Source organism: Pollachius pollachius, assembly GCF_949987615.1.
Source record: "Pollachius pollachius genome assembly, chromosome: 6".
NCBI classification, from domain to species: Eukaryota; Metazoa; Chordata; class Actinopteri; order Gadiformes; family Gadidae; genus Pollachius; species Pollachius pollachius.
The window spans coordinates 26319716-26338170 of NC_136939.1; the positions used below are offsets into that span (position 1 = coordinate 26319716).

Genomic DNA, 18455 nt, shown 5'->3' on the forward strand with positions numbered 1-18455 from the left:
GGTGTGTATATACATTGTGTGTGTGTGTGTGTGTGTGTGTGTGTGTGTTTATGTCCATTAGGCCAAGGGTGATACACATGGTGTATGAGTGATTGGACAAGTGTGTGTGTGTGTGTGCGTGTTCGATGTCTGTGTGCATGCCTTTGGTGCAGATAAGTGGTGAATGTGCTTTGGAATCAGGTATTCTGTGTGCGTGTGTGTGTCTGCATGCTTTTGTGTGTGTTTCTACGTGTGTCAGCGTATGTGTGTGCTTGTGTGTGTGTCTGCGTGTGTGTGTCTAAATGTGTGTATGTATCCGCGTGTGTGTCTGCATGTGAGTGTGTTTGTGTGTGGCTGCATGCATGTGACTCAGACCCCCTGTTTCTCCTCTAAAACTCTTGTCTCTTTCCTTAAACTCCGATGAATAAAAAGTGACAAAGTGAACTTCACTCCGGCTCCAAGGGTTTGGAGTCAGCGTCTGGGGAGTGACGCGTTCATTCCACTGGAGTGACTGGAAATAGTCTCTCTCTGTCCCTTTCTCTCTCTGTCACTCTCTGTCTTTCTGTCTCTGTCTCTCTTTCTCTGTCTTCCCTCTCTCTCTCTCTCTCCCGCCTCATGGTGTGTCTCTCTCTGTCTCTGTGCCTCTCTATCCCTCCCTCTCTCTCTCTCCTCTCTCTTTCCCTCCCCCTCTCTGTGTCTTTCTCGCCCCCTTTACCTCTCTCGCTCCCTCCCCCTCTCTCTCTCTCTCCCTCCCTACCCTCTCTCTCTCCCTCCCTCCCCTTCCACTTCCTCTCTCGCTCTCTCTCCCCTCCCTCCCCCTCTCCCCCACTCTCTCCCCCTCCTGTGTATTATCCAGACATCCCACAGTAGTTCCACTAAGTCACTCTTCAGAGGAGCTCTGAAGAACCGGACTGCCTCTCCTGGACTTAACTTTTCTAAGTTTTTAACTTCTTTCGTCTGTTGTTAATAGTGAGGAATACCCGTTTCTATTCGGGGATATGAAGACTTTATCCAGCTCACCCAGAGATCATGATTGAGTTTGTTTTGAGGAGTTTAGCACAACTGAAGGATTGTGGGAGATCTGAGGTAAGACCTGACGTTACGTTAACTGCTTCTTCTTTTTCCATTTACGCACGACGCATGACGCACGTTCGGATTCATTCATAAATTCATCCAACAAACCTAGAACAAAGTCAAACAGTGTTTTAACTTTTGTGAAATTGATTTATTGTGGGGTTGCAGGTTTCCAACTAAATATTTTGATATTTTAATGTGTTTATTTGTGTGCTTTTATTGTTTCATTTGCATTGGCAACATCACCAGTTCTTTGTTTCACGAATTAGTAGATTCACGTATTCTCTCCTCTAATAAAATAATAAATGAAACACAAATAATTATAATAATTAAATAATAAATGAATAAATAAATAAATAAATACAAATCGTTGAACCATGACATGAAAAATGACATCCTTTCCCTTGTGCAGCTGTGTTGATCGCGCGCCGCCCACGGGGCCCCGACTCGAGCCCAAAGGATGGCCCTGGAGTCCTCCGCGCGCCCCCTCCTCCTCCTCGCGCTGGGCCTGCTCCTGATGGCTCCTCAGCGGGCGCGCTCCCAGCTGTGCCCGCGCCCCTGCTCATGTCCTCAGCCCGCGGAGCTGCACTGCACGTTCCGGTCCCTCGTCGCCATTCCGAGCGGCATATCCAATGAGGTGGAGCGCATTAACCTGGGGTGAGTTACAAACTGTAACCACCTTCAGAACCGCTGCTTTTATCCGTTACTGAAGGCTTGTTCGTATTAATTTATTTAGCGATTATTTTATGCATATATTATTATAATTATTTAATATACAGTGGGGCAAAAAAGTATTTAGTCAGCCACCAATTGTGCAAGTTCTCCCACTTAAAAAGACGAGAGAGGCCTGTAATTTTCATCATAGGTAAACCTCAGCTATGAGAGACAAAATGAAAAAAAAAAAATACAGAAAATAACATTGTCAGATTTTTTTAAGAATTTATTTGCAAATTATGGTGGAAAATAAGTATTTAGTCACCTACAAACCAGCAAGATTTCTGGCTGTCACAGACCTGTAACTTCTTCTTTAAGAGGCTCCTCTGTCCTCCACTCGTTTCCTGTATTAATGGCACCTGTTTGAACTCCTTGTCAGTATAAAAGATACCTGTCCACAACCTTAAACAGTCACACTCCAAACTCCACTATGGCCAAGACCAAAGAGCTGTCAAAGGACACCAGAAACACAATTGTAGACCTGCACCAGGCTGGGAAGTCTGAATCTGCAATAGGTAAGCAGCTTGGTGTGAAGAAATCAACTGTGGGAGCAATTATTAGGAAATGGAATACATACAAGACCACTGATAATCTCCCTCGATCTGGGGCTCCACGCAAGATCTCACCCTGTGGGGTCAAAATGATCACAAGAACGGTGAACAAAAATCCCAGAACCACACGGGGGGACCTAGTGAATGACCTCCAGAGAGCTGGGACCAAAGTAACAAAGGCTACCATCACTAACACACTACGCCGCCAGGGACTCAAATCCTGCAGTGCCAGACTTGTCCCCCTGCTAAAGCCAGTGCATGTCCGGGCCCGTTTGAAGTTTACTAGAGAGCATTTGGATGATCCAGAACAGGATTGGGAGAATGTCATATGGTCAGATGAAACCAAAATAGAACTTTTTGGTAAAAACTCAACTCGTCGTGTTTGGAGGAGAAAGAATGCTGAGTTGCATCCAAAGAACACCATACCTACAGTGAAGCATGGGGGTGGAAACATCATGCTTTGGGGCTGTTTTTCTGCCAAGGGACCAGGACGTCTGATCCATGTGACGGAAAGAATGAATGGGGCCATGTATCGTGAGATTTTGAGTGAAAACCTCCTTCCATCAGCAAGGGCACTGAAGATGAAACGTGGCTGGGTCTTTCAGCATGACAATGACCCCAAACACACGCCCTGGCAACGAAGGAGTGGCTTCGTAAGAAGCATTTCAAGGTCCTGGAGTGGCCTAGCCAGTCTCCAGATCTCAACCCCATTGAAAATCTTTGGAGGGAGTTGAAAGTCTGTGTTGCCCAGCGAAGGCCCAAAAACATCACTGCTCTAGAGGAGATCTGCATGGAGGAATGGGCCAAAATACCAGCAGCAGTGTGTGAAAACCTTGTAAAGACTTACAGAAAACGTTTGACCTCTGTCATTGCCAACAAAGGGCATGTAACCGGAAGTATTGAGATGACCTTTTGTTATTGACCAAATACTTATTTTCCACCATAATTTGCAAATAAATTCTTTAAAAATCAGACAATGTGAGCTGAGCTGAGGTATACCTATGATGAAAATCACAGGCCTCTCTCATCTTTTTAAGTGGGAGAACTTGCACAATTGGAGGCTGACTAAATACTTTTTTGCCCCACTGTATATATGTTTATATATTTTTTTTATTATTATTTTACGCATGTATGATTATTATTTTTCCTTTCTATTTTACATTATTTATGTATATTCACTCATATTATTTACTTTTTTCTCTCTTTGCGATTATAACTCTTGAATCCGTTTTGATTCTGTTTCTAATCGTGTTGCCAGGACAACGTTAACTCCTCTCAGCCTGACGTCATTTTGTTTTCCCCTCCAGGTTCAACTCCATCAACAGGTTGACGGACAGGTCACTGTCGGGTCTGGGGAGGCTGGAGCTGCTGATGGTCCACGGGAACGACCTGCACAGCCTGCCAGATGGGGCCTTCAAGGACCTCACCTCACTGCAGGTAAACCCATCCCAGGTCCTGAAAGCTGAATTGATCCTAGGTCCTTACAGGTAAAACTGAACTAAGGTCCTTAAAGGTAAACTGATCTCAGGTCCTTACAGGTAAAATTGATGCCAGGTAAACTGATTCCAGGAGCTTAAACGTAAACTGATCCCAGGTCCTGACAGGTAAACTGATCTTAAGTAAACTGACCCCAGGTCCTTACAGGTAAAACTGAACAAAGGTCCTTAAAGGTGAACTGATCTCAGGTCCATACAGGTAAACCTATCCCAGGTCCTTAAAGGTAAATTGATCCTAGGTCCTTACAGGTAAACTGATCCCAGATAAAATGGTCTCAGGTACTTAAAGGTAAAACTGATCCCAGGTCCTCAAGGCTGAACTGATCCCAGGTCCTTACAGGTAAACTGATTCCAGGTCCTTACAGGTAAAACTGATCTCAGGTCCCTACAGGTAAACTAAACTAAGGTCCTTAAAGATAAACTGATCCCAGGTCATCTGTTCTTCACCTTATCGTTTGATACTGATGTAAGTGCTTTTACTTGAGTGTTCATGGACAACTTTCATGGCGTTTTAATCTGAAACTCAAGATATTGCATTCGATTTAATTCGATTGAATAAAGTAAGTCTTACCTTTAAAATACTTTATATTAGATGGGTACCACAAATACACGGGCGAGATCATGGAAAACAGACTTTATACATTGGTTGTTTACAAAACATACAAAGAGTCTTTTGGATTAAGATTTATAAATACGGCTTGATAAAGCCATCTAACAAGGTTACGTAATGTGCGCGTTCAGCGCGATACGTAAACGAGCCGTGTAATCAACTGATTCTTATCCGTGTAAATCAGCAGCAGGACCCTTACACCGCTAATGAGAGAGAGAGAGAGAGAGAGAGAGAGAGAGAGAGAGAGAGAGAATCACAAAGAAGAGACCCGATCGTCCCCCACAATTCATTTCATCACTAATCACCTCCCCCTCCTCTGCCTCTCTCCCTCTCCCCCCCTATCTGTGTCTCTGTGTGTGTCTCTCTCCCTGTCTTTCTTTCTCTTACTCTGTCTCCTTATCTCTCTCTCTCTCTCTGTCTTTCTCTGTCTGTGTGTGTGTGTGTGTGTGTGTGTGTGTGTGTGTGTGTGTGTGTGTCTCGCTCTCTCTCTCTCTCCCCCTCTCCACCTCGCTCTCTTCCCCCCTCTCTCTCTCTTCCTCTCCCTCTCTCACTCCTTCTCCCCCCTCCTCCTCTCCCCCAGATGCTGAAGCTGAGCTACAACAAGCTGACGGAGCTCCGCCGCCCCGCCCTCCACGGCCTGTGGTCTCTCGCCCGCCTCCACCTCGACCACAATCAACTGACCCACCTCCACCCGGACTCCTTCCAGGGCCTCACCTCCCTGCGCGTCTTGCAGCTGGAGGGGAACCGGCTCCGCCGCCTCCACCCGCACACCTTCTCCACCTTTTCCCTTCTGGGCCACTTCCCTGTCTCCACCCTGCGCCACCTCTACCTGGCGGAGAACAACCTCACAGAGCTAGATCCGGCAGCGCTGGGGGGTGCACCGCAGCTGGAGACCCTCCAGCTGCAGAGGAACCCATGGAGTTGTGACTGCGGGATGCACTGGATCAGGGAGTGGACGCGCAACTCGCCAGGTGAGCGGTTCACGTTTTTAACGTTGATGTGTTGGAAAAATGTGCATTCCGATACCGTTATTTTTTTCGAAAGAATTGAGTAGATTCGATTCTCGAGATGTTCAGAGACCCTTTTTTACCTTCTCGATACTGGTTCCGATTCCTGAACTTGAGTATTGGCCGATATTGAGTTACCAGTACAGTTTTTCCCTTCCCGATTCCGATTCCTGCCAACCACTTACAATCGCTAGGTTAACCCATTCACCCATTTACCCATTCAAAAGAGATAGCTAGAATAAGACGCTAAACGATGCTAAGTGTTGTTTTTCAGTGCATGACGTACAACACACAATAGGTGCGTACATTAAATGCCAGGATGTACAAACATACAATAAGTGCGTGGCAGTGTACCAGTATTATATAAGTAGTATCAGTATCGATACTGATCTATGAATCGGTTCTTCAATTTGCAAACATGCTTACAAACGCCCCTCCTGTTCCCCCCTCTACTCCAGGTGTCCTCAAGTGCAAAAAAGACAAGGAATACCCCGGAGGAGAGCTGTGCCCCATATGTTCCTCCCCGCTGCACCTTAAGGGCAAAGAGATGCAGGCCCTGGATGACATGGTCTGCACCGGTCCCGTCATCGCCTCGCCTCTGAGACCCTCCAATCCAGAGGCTCCAGACATCGACGCTGCGACTCCGGACAAACTCCGGGATCCGTTGGGAAACATCACGATGGGCCTCTCGGACGAACACGGCAACAAGGTGGACCTGGTATGCGAGGTGGCCGTGGCCCGCACGCTCGGCCGGGTCACCTGGGATCAGGTCGGTGAAGGTCGGCTCTCCGCCAACCTCACTTGGTCGGCGGACCTCGATTGCCCCATCGACCGGGAGAACTACGAGCGACTCTGGAGGCTGATTGCGTACTACAGCAACGTGCCGGCACACCTGCAGCAGGAGGAGCTACTGGGGAAGGATCCGGAGAGGAGTTATCGGTACCGGCAGGACGCGGAGCGGGATGCGCAGTACTACACCGGCGTAAAGGTCATCGTCGCTGCCCGGCCGCTGTGGCTCATGCAACCGTCGCTGGGCCTGCGACTGGACCGACCGCACTCCACGGGGAAAAAGGTGAAGCTGGTTCTGAGCTCCCAGATAGCGCAGAGCGTGGAGGCGGTGCTTGAGAGGTGTCGGAGTCGGGCTTGGGTCATGATCGGGTCGGACAGCACAACCGCAACAAAAGGGGCGGTTGTTGTTGTGATGACGGTGGGCGGCACCAGTCGGATGCGGTGTAATTCAAGGAGCTCCGGCGAGGTGCGACGCCACTGGATTCTTCCGGATGGTTCCCGGGTGGATGTGCCTCATGGCATTCCTGATGGCAGGGTGTCTGCATCCAGCGACGGGGAGCTTGTGATCACATCGGTCGACCACTCGGACGCGGGCGTGTACCACTGCATTGCCACTGTTCCTGGAGACCTCGACGTCCTCCCGTTCCGACTGGTGATCGAGGAGTCGTCCGGCCCGTCACCTGGCGACGACCGTCCGCAACCTCCGCCGATCCAGTGGCATGCAGGCGAGCCTATCACGCTCCCATGCGAGTCCACTGCCGCCCCGGATGCGGAGATCCACTGGATCCTCCCCGGACGTAACATCGTCAGCCACCGGGCCAACACCTCCAGGGTGTTTGTGTTCTCCAACGGCTCTCTGCAAGTACCGCAGGGTCTGCCGTTGGATAGTGGGTACTACAAATGTGTTGCCGTCAACAGACAAGGCGTGGACACGCTCGCCATGGAGGTCAACGTCACCAGACGCATCACCCAGGCCGCGACGAGGAGTATGACGCAGAGGAAGATGGCAAAGTCGCCGCAGTCGGCGTCCGGACTCCGGACCAGGATTAAGGTGCGGACCGAGGAGTCCGTGGACGGCTCCGGGGACGACCAAGGCAGGAAGGCGATCAAGCTGGACGTCAGTAGACGTAGAGGTCCAATCCCGGGAAGGAGGGCCGGACATCCATTAAGGACGACGTGGAGAAGGCCGCTGGTATCGCGGAAACCCGTCCAGCCGCGTGTTGATGGCAGGAAGCCCGCGGCGGACGCTCGCAGACGGGTCAATGTGGCGAGCAACAAGATAGACCCTGGGAAATGGGCAGACATCCTGGCCAAGGTGCGCGATAAAACCGGTCAGAACAGCGTCACGGCGGCCAACACGGTCCGACAAACACAAACGTCGGTCAGGAAGCGGACGTTTATCGGACAGACGGCGCTATCGAAGGGGAATGTGGAGGGTTCTGGAGAGGGTGGGGCCATGCAGGAGAAGAAAGAGGAGGTCCTCCACACCACAACAACAACACCTACCCCGACACATACCACAAGCACTGCGGACTACAAACCCAGCACGCCGAGGGCGTCGGAGAGCAGACGAACAACCCACATGACCTCAGACATGCACACCAACGCCATCCACACAACCCCCGACCCCCGAAGAACACACAACACCCCGCTGACGACAGTGTCTCGTAACACGCAATTAACGCACACAAGACAGAGCACACATGTGACCCCGAGCGACACACAAAGCACACATGTGAATCTGAGCGCGCCGGTCACACACACTAGAGCTGGTGCCGTGCAGCACACGACTCAAAGCACCATAGGCTCCGCGCAAATCACCCGAGACGAGAACACACACCCTACCCCCCTCGCTAACCCAGACCTGCAGACCCGCCTTCCTGACCCGCAGCAGAGCACCACATCTGGTCCGCAGAGCCGTCTCACTCGCTGGCAGACAAACACAAACAGAGCGAGCAGCCGCGGCGGTGTAACCCACGACGACTCATCCCGGGGGCGCCACGGCAACGATACAGACACAGACGTCAGAGTAGTCACAACACAAGACGCAACACCCACGTGGCAAGATGGGGGGAGGGAGACACAGAGGGGCGGGGGGAGGGAGGATGGAGGAGTCGCTGCCGCCGCTGATGTAAGTGGGGTCCCACTGCCAGCTGCTCCCACCCGACCTCTGAGTGTGAAATTCCACGGACGGGCGTCGACCTCGCCACCGGAGGAATTGACGCTTGATAGTTGGCCGCTCATCCAAGCATTGCCGGCGTTGGCCGGGACGAGGGGGAGAGAGGGAGGCCCCCGACGCAAGCGCCCAGATTCGAAGAGGAAGAACGGCGGGAAGAGGAGGAAAACGAAGGAGAAGAGACGGAGGCAGAAGCTGAACGGAGCGCAGCAGTTAATCGCCGCCACCTCGATCTCCAGAAACGCCGTCTCGGAAAGAGCGGGCACTACCTCCTCAGTGGTGGCGTTAAAAATAGAACAGGCCTCGTCCGCGACGGCCGAGTTCCTTGCCACTGTTCCGTTCCTCGACCACCAAGTGACGACGACGTCATCGCGTGCAGTTTCTGTGAGTCACAAAGGAAGCACAGTCTCCGGGCAGGATGACGACTCCAGGACTCCTGGCGCCAGCGCTGAAGACTCCGAACCTCCACCAGCAGCCACCGTTCTCGGCATTCCCGCCCGGGACAAAACGCCACCGGGAGCAATGACGACGATGTTACTGTCAACGGCACTTTCCACCACACCATTCGCTTTGACAATGTTTTCTACGATTCCGCTTCCGTCAACTGCGACTGCTCCTTACACGTTGTCGAGTGTGTCCGCTTCTCTCCCGGGACCGGGAGAGTCCAGCGACGGTGAGTCCAGCCACGACAATAAGAGTATCTGCTCAGGAGCCTCAGCGGCGGGGAAGACAGCAATTCCCTCACAGCACTCTGCTAGACCCAGCGTTTCCCCGCAGACTCTTCAAAGCTCCACCCTTCCGGCCGTCACACCTTCAGTGGCGATGCAACGGGTGAGAGTTCCCATGAACCGCGGACCGGTCGAATCTCCAACCGGGAACCCTCGTACTCTACTCAAATTGCGACCAGATGACAGGAAACAGAACCAGTCCGGAACCAGTGGAGACACACATTCGCAACTGGCTGGAAACAAGTCGTTCGGGAAGATCCGCGAGACAGCACCCCTGATGCCACCACCGCCACCCTCCTCCTCCTCCTCCTCCTCCTCCTCCTCCTCCTCTGCTCCATCAGTTCAGCATGAATCCAGCGAGTCCTCGGGTGAACACAACCCCAGCGGGGCCGAGGGGCTGCCCTGGGACCTCCCATACGATGGCGTAAATACAAAGGCGAAACAGCCAGCAACCACTAAGGGGTCGTTAGTTAAAGGAAGTGAAAGCCCGAGTCCGGATCTGACTGGAGTGGATGCTGCAGTCAGCGAGCATCTGCGCCAGAGTCCAGATCCTTGGCCGCCATTGGTTGGTTCGACTACAGCCGCTGTTACTGCGAAACAGCTGACAACCACGAAGGGGTCGTTAGTTAAAGGAAGCTCAAGCCCGAGTATGGAACTGACCGATTTAGATGCTGTCTTGGACGACGGTCTGAGCCAGGCCATGGACCCTGCGTTGGGATCGGTTGGTTCGACTCCAGGCACAGTCGCACCTACACCTTCGGCAATGACATCATCCACATCAAACCCCCCCATCTCCAGCACGGCGCTATCGGGTGTCACTCCGACCATCGCTCTCGCCATCACTCCCTCCGCAGCAGGGGGTGGAACAAACCGCTTTTGGGTTCCGTTGACCATGCCGAGTCCGGAGGGTTCTGGGTTCAACCACATCCCGGACAGCCAGGTGCGAGGTACAGCCCCAGGGCAAGGGCAGGGGCAGGGCGGGGAACTACCCCCTCTCTCCCCATACGGACAATCCCGGAATCCGCGCAATTACAGCAAAACCGGCATAACACTCCCCAACCCGCGCAGTGAAACACACTCACAGAACCAAAATGCAGCTGATCTTCACCCCGCGTCCGACGCCGATCCCATCGTACATTCGACAACCCCGGTACTTGCAATCCCTGTGGCGACCAAGGCTGAGTCCACCGCGATCTCGGAGACCTCCTCGCCCCCCGGAGAGAGACTGCCCCACAGAAAGAGACCGACCCCCGAGGACCGGTCTAGGGTGAGACCCCGTCCCGGTCTGGCTCCACCCCTCCCCCCTCCGAGGGGGAACCCGTGGATCGTGAGGGTCTACGGCCAGACGGTTACCGTGGATGCAGAGGCCGACGGCCACCTGCCCTGTGAGGCCATGGGATGGCCACACCCCTTCCTGTCCTGGACCAAGGTGTCCACAGGTACGGCGTTATTAGTGGTAGGAATCACAGGTGACCTCACAATACGAAATGTGATACAGGGTCCACTGTTAATAATATCGCGATGCTGCGATAATCAATGTGTTGTTAGGCAATCTGACGATACATCACGATTATGTCTAACGTATAGTTAGTATATAGTATAGTTGAGACTCCTGGATGTTATTTTGTTTTTAATGAGGGAGGGAGAGATGGGGAGTGGGAGGGAGCGGGAGAGGGAGGGAGAGAGAGAGGGAGGGGGGAAGGGAGGGAGGGAGAGAGAGAGCAAGAGGGGGAGAGAGAGAGGGGGGTAGGAAGGGAGGGAGAGAGAGAGGGAGAGAGAAAATAAAATTCAAAATGTGTCTAAAATATACAGTGTGTACATTGTCCCCTTCACTTCGTCCCCCCATCCCACAGGGGGCAGCATTGCCCAAAACACCAAGGTGAACCGCTACGAGGTCCACCCCAACGGCTCCTTGATCATCCGCCGGGCGCAGCCCACTGACCGGGGGCGGTACATCTGCAGAGTCCAGAACCAGCACGGGGAAGACCAGGTCAGTGGGCGGCATGGGGCTCAGGAGGTAGAGCGGGTCGGCTGGTGACCGGAAGGTTGCTGGTTCGATCCCCGGCTCCTCTTATCGTCGAGTGTCAAGGTGTCCTTGAGCGAGACGCCTCAACCTGACTCCTCCATTCACCCGTTTGTACACACATTCACCCATTCACACACCCCCCCCACTATGTGTGAATGGATGAATGTGTGTATAAATGGGTGAATGTGTGCATGATTGGGGAAATGTGTGCATGAGTGGGTGAATGTGTATAAAAATGGGTGAATGAGTGTATGAATGTGGGAATGTGTGCATGAATGTGTGCATGAATGGGTGAATGGTCGCATGATTGGGTGAATGTATCAATGGGTGAATGTGTGCTTCAGTGGGTGAATGTGTACATGAATGTGTTTCTGAATGGATGAATGTGTGCATCCATGTGTTTGAGAGGGTGTGAAGGTGTGCATGTATATGTCTATGAATGGGTGAATGTGTGTATGAATGGGTGTATGCATGGGTGAATGGGTGTAAGCATGGGTGAATATGTGTATGAATGGGTGAATATGTGTATGAATGTCAGGCCAAACTGTAAAGTGCTTTGAGTGGCAATTGGTTAGAAAAAGAGCCGTATAAAATCAGTCCGTTCACCCGTTCACCAGGTGACCCTGGACCTGGCCGTGCTCCTGCAGCACCCCAGGGTGCTGCAGCCACGGCACCGTGAAGTCACCGTGGCCCCGGGCGCCGGCGTCCAGCTGGACTGTACCGTGCTGGGCCACCCGCCTCCCCGGGTCACCTGGCTCCTCCCCGACGCCACCGCCTCGCTGCCCAACCGGCGACTGGTCGTCCTCGGCAACGGCACCTTAAGGATTGCCGGGGCGGAACCCGGGGATGGGGGGGTATACCGCTGTCTGGGGAGTAGTGTCGCCGGAGAGGACAGCGTCACGGTGAGGCTCCGCGTTGAGTCGGCGGCGGCGGCGGTGGTGGAGCTGGAGCGAGAGAATGTCACTGTGGTGGAAGGGGCGACCGGCTTCCTGCACTGCAGCGCAACCTTCTCCTCCTCTTCCTCCTCCTCCTCCAACGTCGGATGGATCACCCCTTCCTCCTCCTCCTCCTCCTCCTCCATCTTCCGCTGGACCACCCCTGACGGGTCCCAGCTCCTGGCCTCCGCCAAGGCCCTCAAGACTCAAAACCTTGAGGTCCTCCGGAACGGGACCCTTAAGGTGCAAAGTGCGGCACCAGGGAATTCCGGGAGCTACGAGTGCACGGCCGTCAGCGAGGTGGGAACCAGGAGGAGGGCGGTGTTCCTGAGTGTGATCCTCCGGCCCCCCAGGGCGGGGTCCGGGGTCAAGGCCAGGATCTCTGCGTCGTCGCCCCGGGCGACGGAGGTTGTGTACGGAGGGGCGGTGAGGCTCGACTGCCGGGCAAGTGGGGAGCCGGAGCCCCGGATCATCTGGAGGACCCCCAGTAAGAAGCTGGTGGACTCCCAGTACAGGTGAGACCCCCCCCCACATCTTTCTTATGCTCGTTTTGTGTTTGTCGTCCTGGCACTTAATGTACACACTTATTGTAAGTTGTACGTCCTGGCACTTAATGTAAGCACTTATAGTATGTCTGTACGTCCTATCTCATGGCCCTACGGACTTCAGTGAGGGTCTCAGTCCGACTGTGCACGGCACCTTCTCAGGAAGCAGGGGCGCCTGCAGCCGGAGGGGGCGCCAAATGCCAATTCCCCACACAATGAAAAGATTGATCATACAAAACCGCTTCGCGGCGCAGATGATTTTTTTCATCACTGGGAAGAGAGGACATTTAGGTTGATAAAACAATGAAAAAATAATCAAAGTTAAGCATCGTAATTCTCTCAAGTTATCATAGTAATGGTACCAGTGCCATCAGCAGTATCAGTCATTTATTTGAGTATATAACTGTTAATATAATAATATGCAACATGGCAGGGAATTTCACATTAGAGGAGTTTCCTGTAATACATTTGGATTACATTTTGGATAAGTTCCAAGGCGATTCGACAAAGTGTTAGGTAGTAGCGTATTTTTTTTTTTTTCGAGTTTACATGACAGACCCAAGCTTTAACGATTCCAACAAAAAACCGAATCCGACAGAGTAAAATAAAGATGTTGACTCTCTCTCTCTCTCTCTCTCTCTCTCTCTCTCTGTCTCTCTGGTCTCAGCAGCCTCACCTTGTCTGAATCTGTCTGGACTCTGGGGATGGGGGAGGCTGTACACCTGTTGCTCGTTGACAAATCAGAGTGCAACAGTCTCTTTCTTCTGTTACATTTTACATTTACGCTAGGTTAACCCATTCCCCCTTTACAACAAAGATAGCTAGGTTCAGACGCTACACAACGCTGAGTCCTATCAGCATCGTGTAGACACAGGCACACTGCAACAGTCAGAGTGGCTTAACGCCCGACAAACCGCGGCAAACACCGTCGCTATAGCGACTGAAGGGGGGCGGTAATCATTCTCGCTGGGTCAGTACTTAGCTTCAGTGATACGCACTCGCTAGCTCTCGAAAGTCTCTCGCTCCAGGAGAACCGTGAGGATTATCTACCATGAGGGGCGAGGGAGGGAGAGGGGCAGAGCGAGAGAGGGGTAGAGAGAGAGAGGTACCCCGATTTGAGAACAACTGCTATATAGTATTTCACGTTCCTGTCCTCCAGCTATGACCCCAGGATCAAAGTCTTCGCCAACGGCTCGCTCACCGTCCAATCGGTGACGGAGAAGGACTCCGGCGACTTCCTGTGTCTGGTGCGCAATCGCCATGGCGACGACTTCGCCGCGCACCGCGTCGATGTGCTCACGCGGGCCGCCAAGATCGACAGGAAGTTGCTGCTGCGGTCCAGCCAGGAAGTTGCGATCGGTGGGGGGCTGAGGGTGGACTGTGTGGCGTCGGGGCTCCCCAACCCAGACATCACCTGGGCGCTGCCCGATGGGACCATGGTCGACGCCCACAAGCTGAGGCTCGGACGCACGCGCAGGTGAGGGGGGAAGGGGGGAAGAGAGGGAGTCCCTGATTGTTGTGTGGTTCAATTAAATTAAACTTTATTTGTAATCACAACCCTTAATCACAGGTATAGTCTGAAAGGGCAGGCCGTGGGTTTACGACACCCTCCGTCTCTCCCTCCCCTCTCTCTGTCTCCCCCCTCTCTCCCCGTCCCTCCCCCCTCTCTCTCTCTCCCCCCTTTCTCTCTACGACTCTCACCCCACTCTCTCTCTCTCGCTCGCTCGCTCTCTCTCTTTCTCTCCCCTGTCTCTCCATCTATTCCCTGAATAAGCATGGAGGAAATCTTGGGAAGGAATGCAGAGTTGGTGATCCCTCCTTCCAGGGATGATCAGGAGTGCAGTGGGTGTCATGATTGACATACATAAATACATTCAGGCAAAACATTTTAAGTCGGTTATGGTGTGCTGGCCGGTTAACCATAAGGTTACGGTTCATGTGTGTGTTGTTTCAGGTGTCGTCTGGCTGTAATTTCTAGCCGAACATGGCTTGTGGCCTTGCTATATTGCCTTGTTTGTGGCCAAGCTGGTGGTTGGATTGCCTCAGGAGGTAGAGCAAGTTGATTGTAACCGGAAGATTGTTAGTCCCATCTCTGGAATGTGTATATAAATTGCTGGAAGTCGCTTTGGATAAAAACGCCTGCCTAGTGCCCTAAGTGTAAACGTAAATGGCCTTGATTGTGGCCTTGCTATGTCGTCTAGGTAGTATAACCTGGCTCCTCTGGCACGGAGACACAGGTAGATGTTGCAGAAAGTCCTTCAATCTGAGAGTTGTCAAGAGGTTAAATGCAGAGGAAGGTGTTGAAACAACACACAACTGCTGAAACCAAGTCAACCACCACACATACTCCATTTTCCCCCAGAGAATCCCTACCCTTACCCCAACTCCCCTCCCACATCCATACAAAACATACTATAAACTGGACTCTAAATCAGGGTGACCATAAACCAAACAACCAGAGTCCTGAGAGGTTTCCCATACCCAACATTGGTAAAAACCACAACCCTTAACCCCATGTTGATCCAACACCTCTATGGTGTGACCCTAAGACCCCCTCCCTCCATCGGGGAGACCATAGACCCGAAGCCGGGGGCTGCTCACTGCCATGGCCGGCGAAAGGTGTCGCAGGGTCTGGCCATCACAAAGCCCTCTCGATGGTTAGGTTAAGAGGCTATTAAGTATCATACATCCAGACGTGTGTCATATTTGCAAGTCATTAACCTTAAGGAATGAATCCCTTTGTATGCAAGCATTTGGTACTTGATTTGGATACCCAAATCTTTATTATAATTCATATTAAAACAAAAGGAATCGTTGTGCATATCTAAACAGTTCTTAAGAGAGAACGACTGTAGCATGCTAATGCTCATGCTAACTTCTGCTCTTCAATTGCTTTTCCATTTTCCCGCCGGAATCGCACACAATTCGCCAAAATAGTAACCACTGCCAAACGGGCCCCTTACTGAATCAATCTCCCGCTATTTTAAACCCATTACGGACAAAAATATCCCTAAAATATTCCTTCACAGAATTTCGGCTGACGGGACGGAAAGTACTCCTCCGACGAATGGCTTCAGCGTGCCCTACAAAATGAGGAGGTACTTGCCCTACAAAATGAGGAGGTACCCAGTGAGTAGGTACTTAAGAGGAACACGGAGTATGAGCAGGCTTCCAAAGAGATAAGCCTTTTTTAATAAGCTCTAATCTCTCTCTCTCTCTCTCTCTCTCTCTCTCTGGCAATCTCTATCTCTGTCCCTCTGTCTCTCCCTCCCCCTACTATTGTCTCTCTGATTTTCTCTCTGTGTCTCTCACTCTCTCCCTCCCTCCCCCCATCTATCCCCCATCCCTCTCCCTCTTTCTCCCTCCCCCTTCCTCTCCCTCTCACTCTCTCTCCCTCCCTATCCTCTCAACGCTGGCAGAGATTCACAAACTCTGGCCAGAGACCCTAGTCGGACCCAGTCGGACCTAGTCGCAAAGATATAAAACCTTCCACGCCGGTCATCGTTAATGTAGTCCGGTGTCTTAAAAACTCATTTTGCATTTCACTCTCTTAACACCACTTTCAGTGTGTTTTTGGTCCGTTGCCGAGGGCGATAAAGGTTGACCTGTTTAATGTACACACTTATTGTGTGTTGTACTTTCTGGTGAAATTAAACAACCGATTCAAAGTCGGTGTCGTCCATACTTTAAACCTTGGCCTCGTTCCAAACTTTAAACTTTGACCTAGTTCCAAACTTTAAATTTCTGAGTTATCCGAACTTTAAACATCGGCGTCGTCCGAACTTTAAACTTTTGTCCTTCTGCCCCGCCCCAGCCATTGCCACAGTGACAGACAGTTCCAAACTTTAAACTTCACTGCCTTTCATTCCCCCTCCCCCCCATTTGCTATGGTTACCTCCCAGATACGTGGTGTTCGACAATGGCACGCTGTTCTTCAACGACGTGGGTGCGCCCGAGGAGGGCGACTACACCTGCTACGCCGAAAACACGCTGGGCAAGGACCAGATGAAGGTCAGCCTCCTCCCTCTCTCTCTCTGTCTCTGTCTGTCTATCCTTATTTCTATATCTGTCTCCTTCTCTCTCTCTCGCTCTCTCTCTCTCTCTCGCTCTCTCTCTCTCTCTCTCTCTCGCTCTCTCTCTCTCTCTCCCTCTCTCACCCCCTCCTCTCTCTCTCACCCTCCTCTCTCTCTCACCCCCTCCTCTCGCTCTCACCCTCCTCTCTCTCCCCAATCCTCTCTCTCCCTCTCTCATCCTCTCCTCTCTCTCTCTCTCTCATCCATCCTCTCTCTCACCCTTCCTCTCTCTCTCTCTCTCCCCCTGATGAAGGTGCGGGTCAAGGTCAACATCATGGCCGAAGGTCGAAGTAACGGTCAACCGACTCTACAGGACCCCCGGGTTGTCATGGTTACTTATGGAGGTTCCGCCTCTCTCCCCTGCGGCGGTGGCATAGGGGGAGGGGCGACGGTCTCCTGGATCTCCCCCACCCATCGTGTCGTGACCCCTGTCCCGGGGAAGTACGAGTTGCTTGGCAACGGCACCCTGGTGGTGCACCGAGTCCAGCGCTCCGACAGTGGGAACTACACCTGCTTAGTGCCGGAGGGGGGCCCGTCACCAAGGACGGCCACGGCGCTGGAGGTGCTGCTGACTCCGCCCTCCATCAACGGACCTTCCGTTGTCATGGTGACGGCCATCGAGGGCGTGAGGCTGCTGCTGGACTGTGCCGCGTCTGGGACCCCGCGGCCCCGGGTGGTATGGGTGCTCCCGGGGGACGCCGTGGTCCCCGTGCCGTACGGTGGGGGCGGCGGGCGCGTGGCGGCGCACGCCAACGGCACCCTGGAGCTACGTAGCCCGCGCCGCGTGGATGCCGGCCGGCTGACCTGCGTGGCCCGCAGCGAGGGCGGTGAGGCACGGCTGGGGGTGGACCTCAGGGTGGCCCCGCCCCCCCCGGGCTCCCCGGGTCGCTGGTATGAATCCCGCCTGGCCCCGGTGGTGGTCCTAAACGGGGGGCCGCTGTGGCTCCACTGCCCAGTCGACTCGGACCTCCCCCTGAGGCTGAGTTGGACCCTGCCCACCGGGGTGGTGCTGGTTCAACCGCAGACCGCCGGCCGCTACACCGTGCTGCTCAACGGCACGCTGGCAGTGCGGCAGGCGACACCCCACGACCGTGGCTCGTATGTTTGTCGAACATCGGACTGGCGTGGCGTTGCCGTGCCGACGGTCCGCGCGGAGGCGGAGGTGGTGGTGGTGTCGCATCCCGCCCGCATCACCAGCGGCCCCCCCCCCTTGAGCCACGCCCAGAGGGGCGTTGCCCTCCAGCTGGACTGCGCGGCCTCGGGCGCGCCCCGGGCAGAGGTCGCCTGGGAGACGCCGGATCGCACGCGGCTCGCCGTGGGCACGCAGCCCCGTCTCTACGGCAATAAGTACGTCCACCCTCAGGGGGCGCTGGTCATCCAGAACCCATCGCCGAGGGACGCGGGGTTGTACCGCTGTACAGCACGGAACGCGCTGGGTGTGGACTCCAAGGAGACCTACCTCAACGTCTCCTGAGGGATGGAGGAGCCGCGCCGGATCAGGGACTTTAAGGGACTTTAAAGGAGAAATCCGGTGTAAATTGGATCTGGGATATGTTTGGTATGATAACGAGTTGGAATGTTTGTTTGGTAGCAAAACCGTGCATATGGCAATTCTGAGGTTGGCTGTTTTTAGCCGATTCTACCCAAACGCTATAAACTTGGAACGATAGGGGCATGTCTCATGCTGAAAACTAAATCGCTATTTTAAACCACTTACAAGGCTGGAAGTAGCCCGACACTTCTTTGGTAATA

The 18455-nt window shown here is 53.2% G+C and overlaps 1 protein-coding gene across 1 annotated transcript; it reads left to right on the forward strand.

The window, feature by feature from the left end:
• Nucleotides 1–1513: 1513 nt before the first annotated feature.
• mxra5a (matrix-remodelling associated 5a) lies at nucleotides 1514–18177 on the forward strand (the record flags this gene model as incomplete). The annotated part of the gene is made up of 11 exons (XM_079738195.1): nucleotides 1514–1710; nucleotides 3626–3755; nucleotides 5005–5395; nucleotides 5890–7887; nucleotides 8374–9279; nucleotides 9466–10563; nucleotides 10978–11114; nucleotides 11768–12600; nucleotides 13790–14107; nucleotides 16533–16641; nucleotides 16957–18177. 11 exons carry the CDS (start codon nucleotides 1514–1516, stop codon nucleotides 18175–18177), a joined length of 7338 nt encoding a protein of 2445 aa, XP_079594321.1.
• Between the last annotated feature and the right edge of the window lie 278 nt (nucleotides 18178–18455).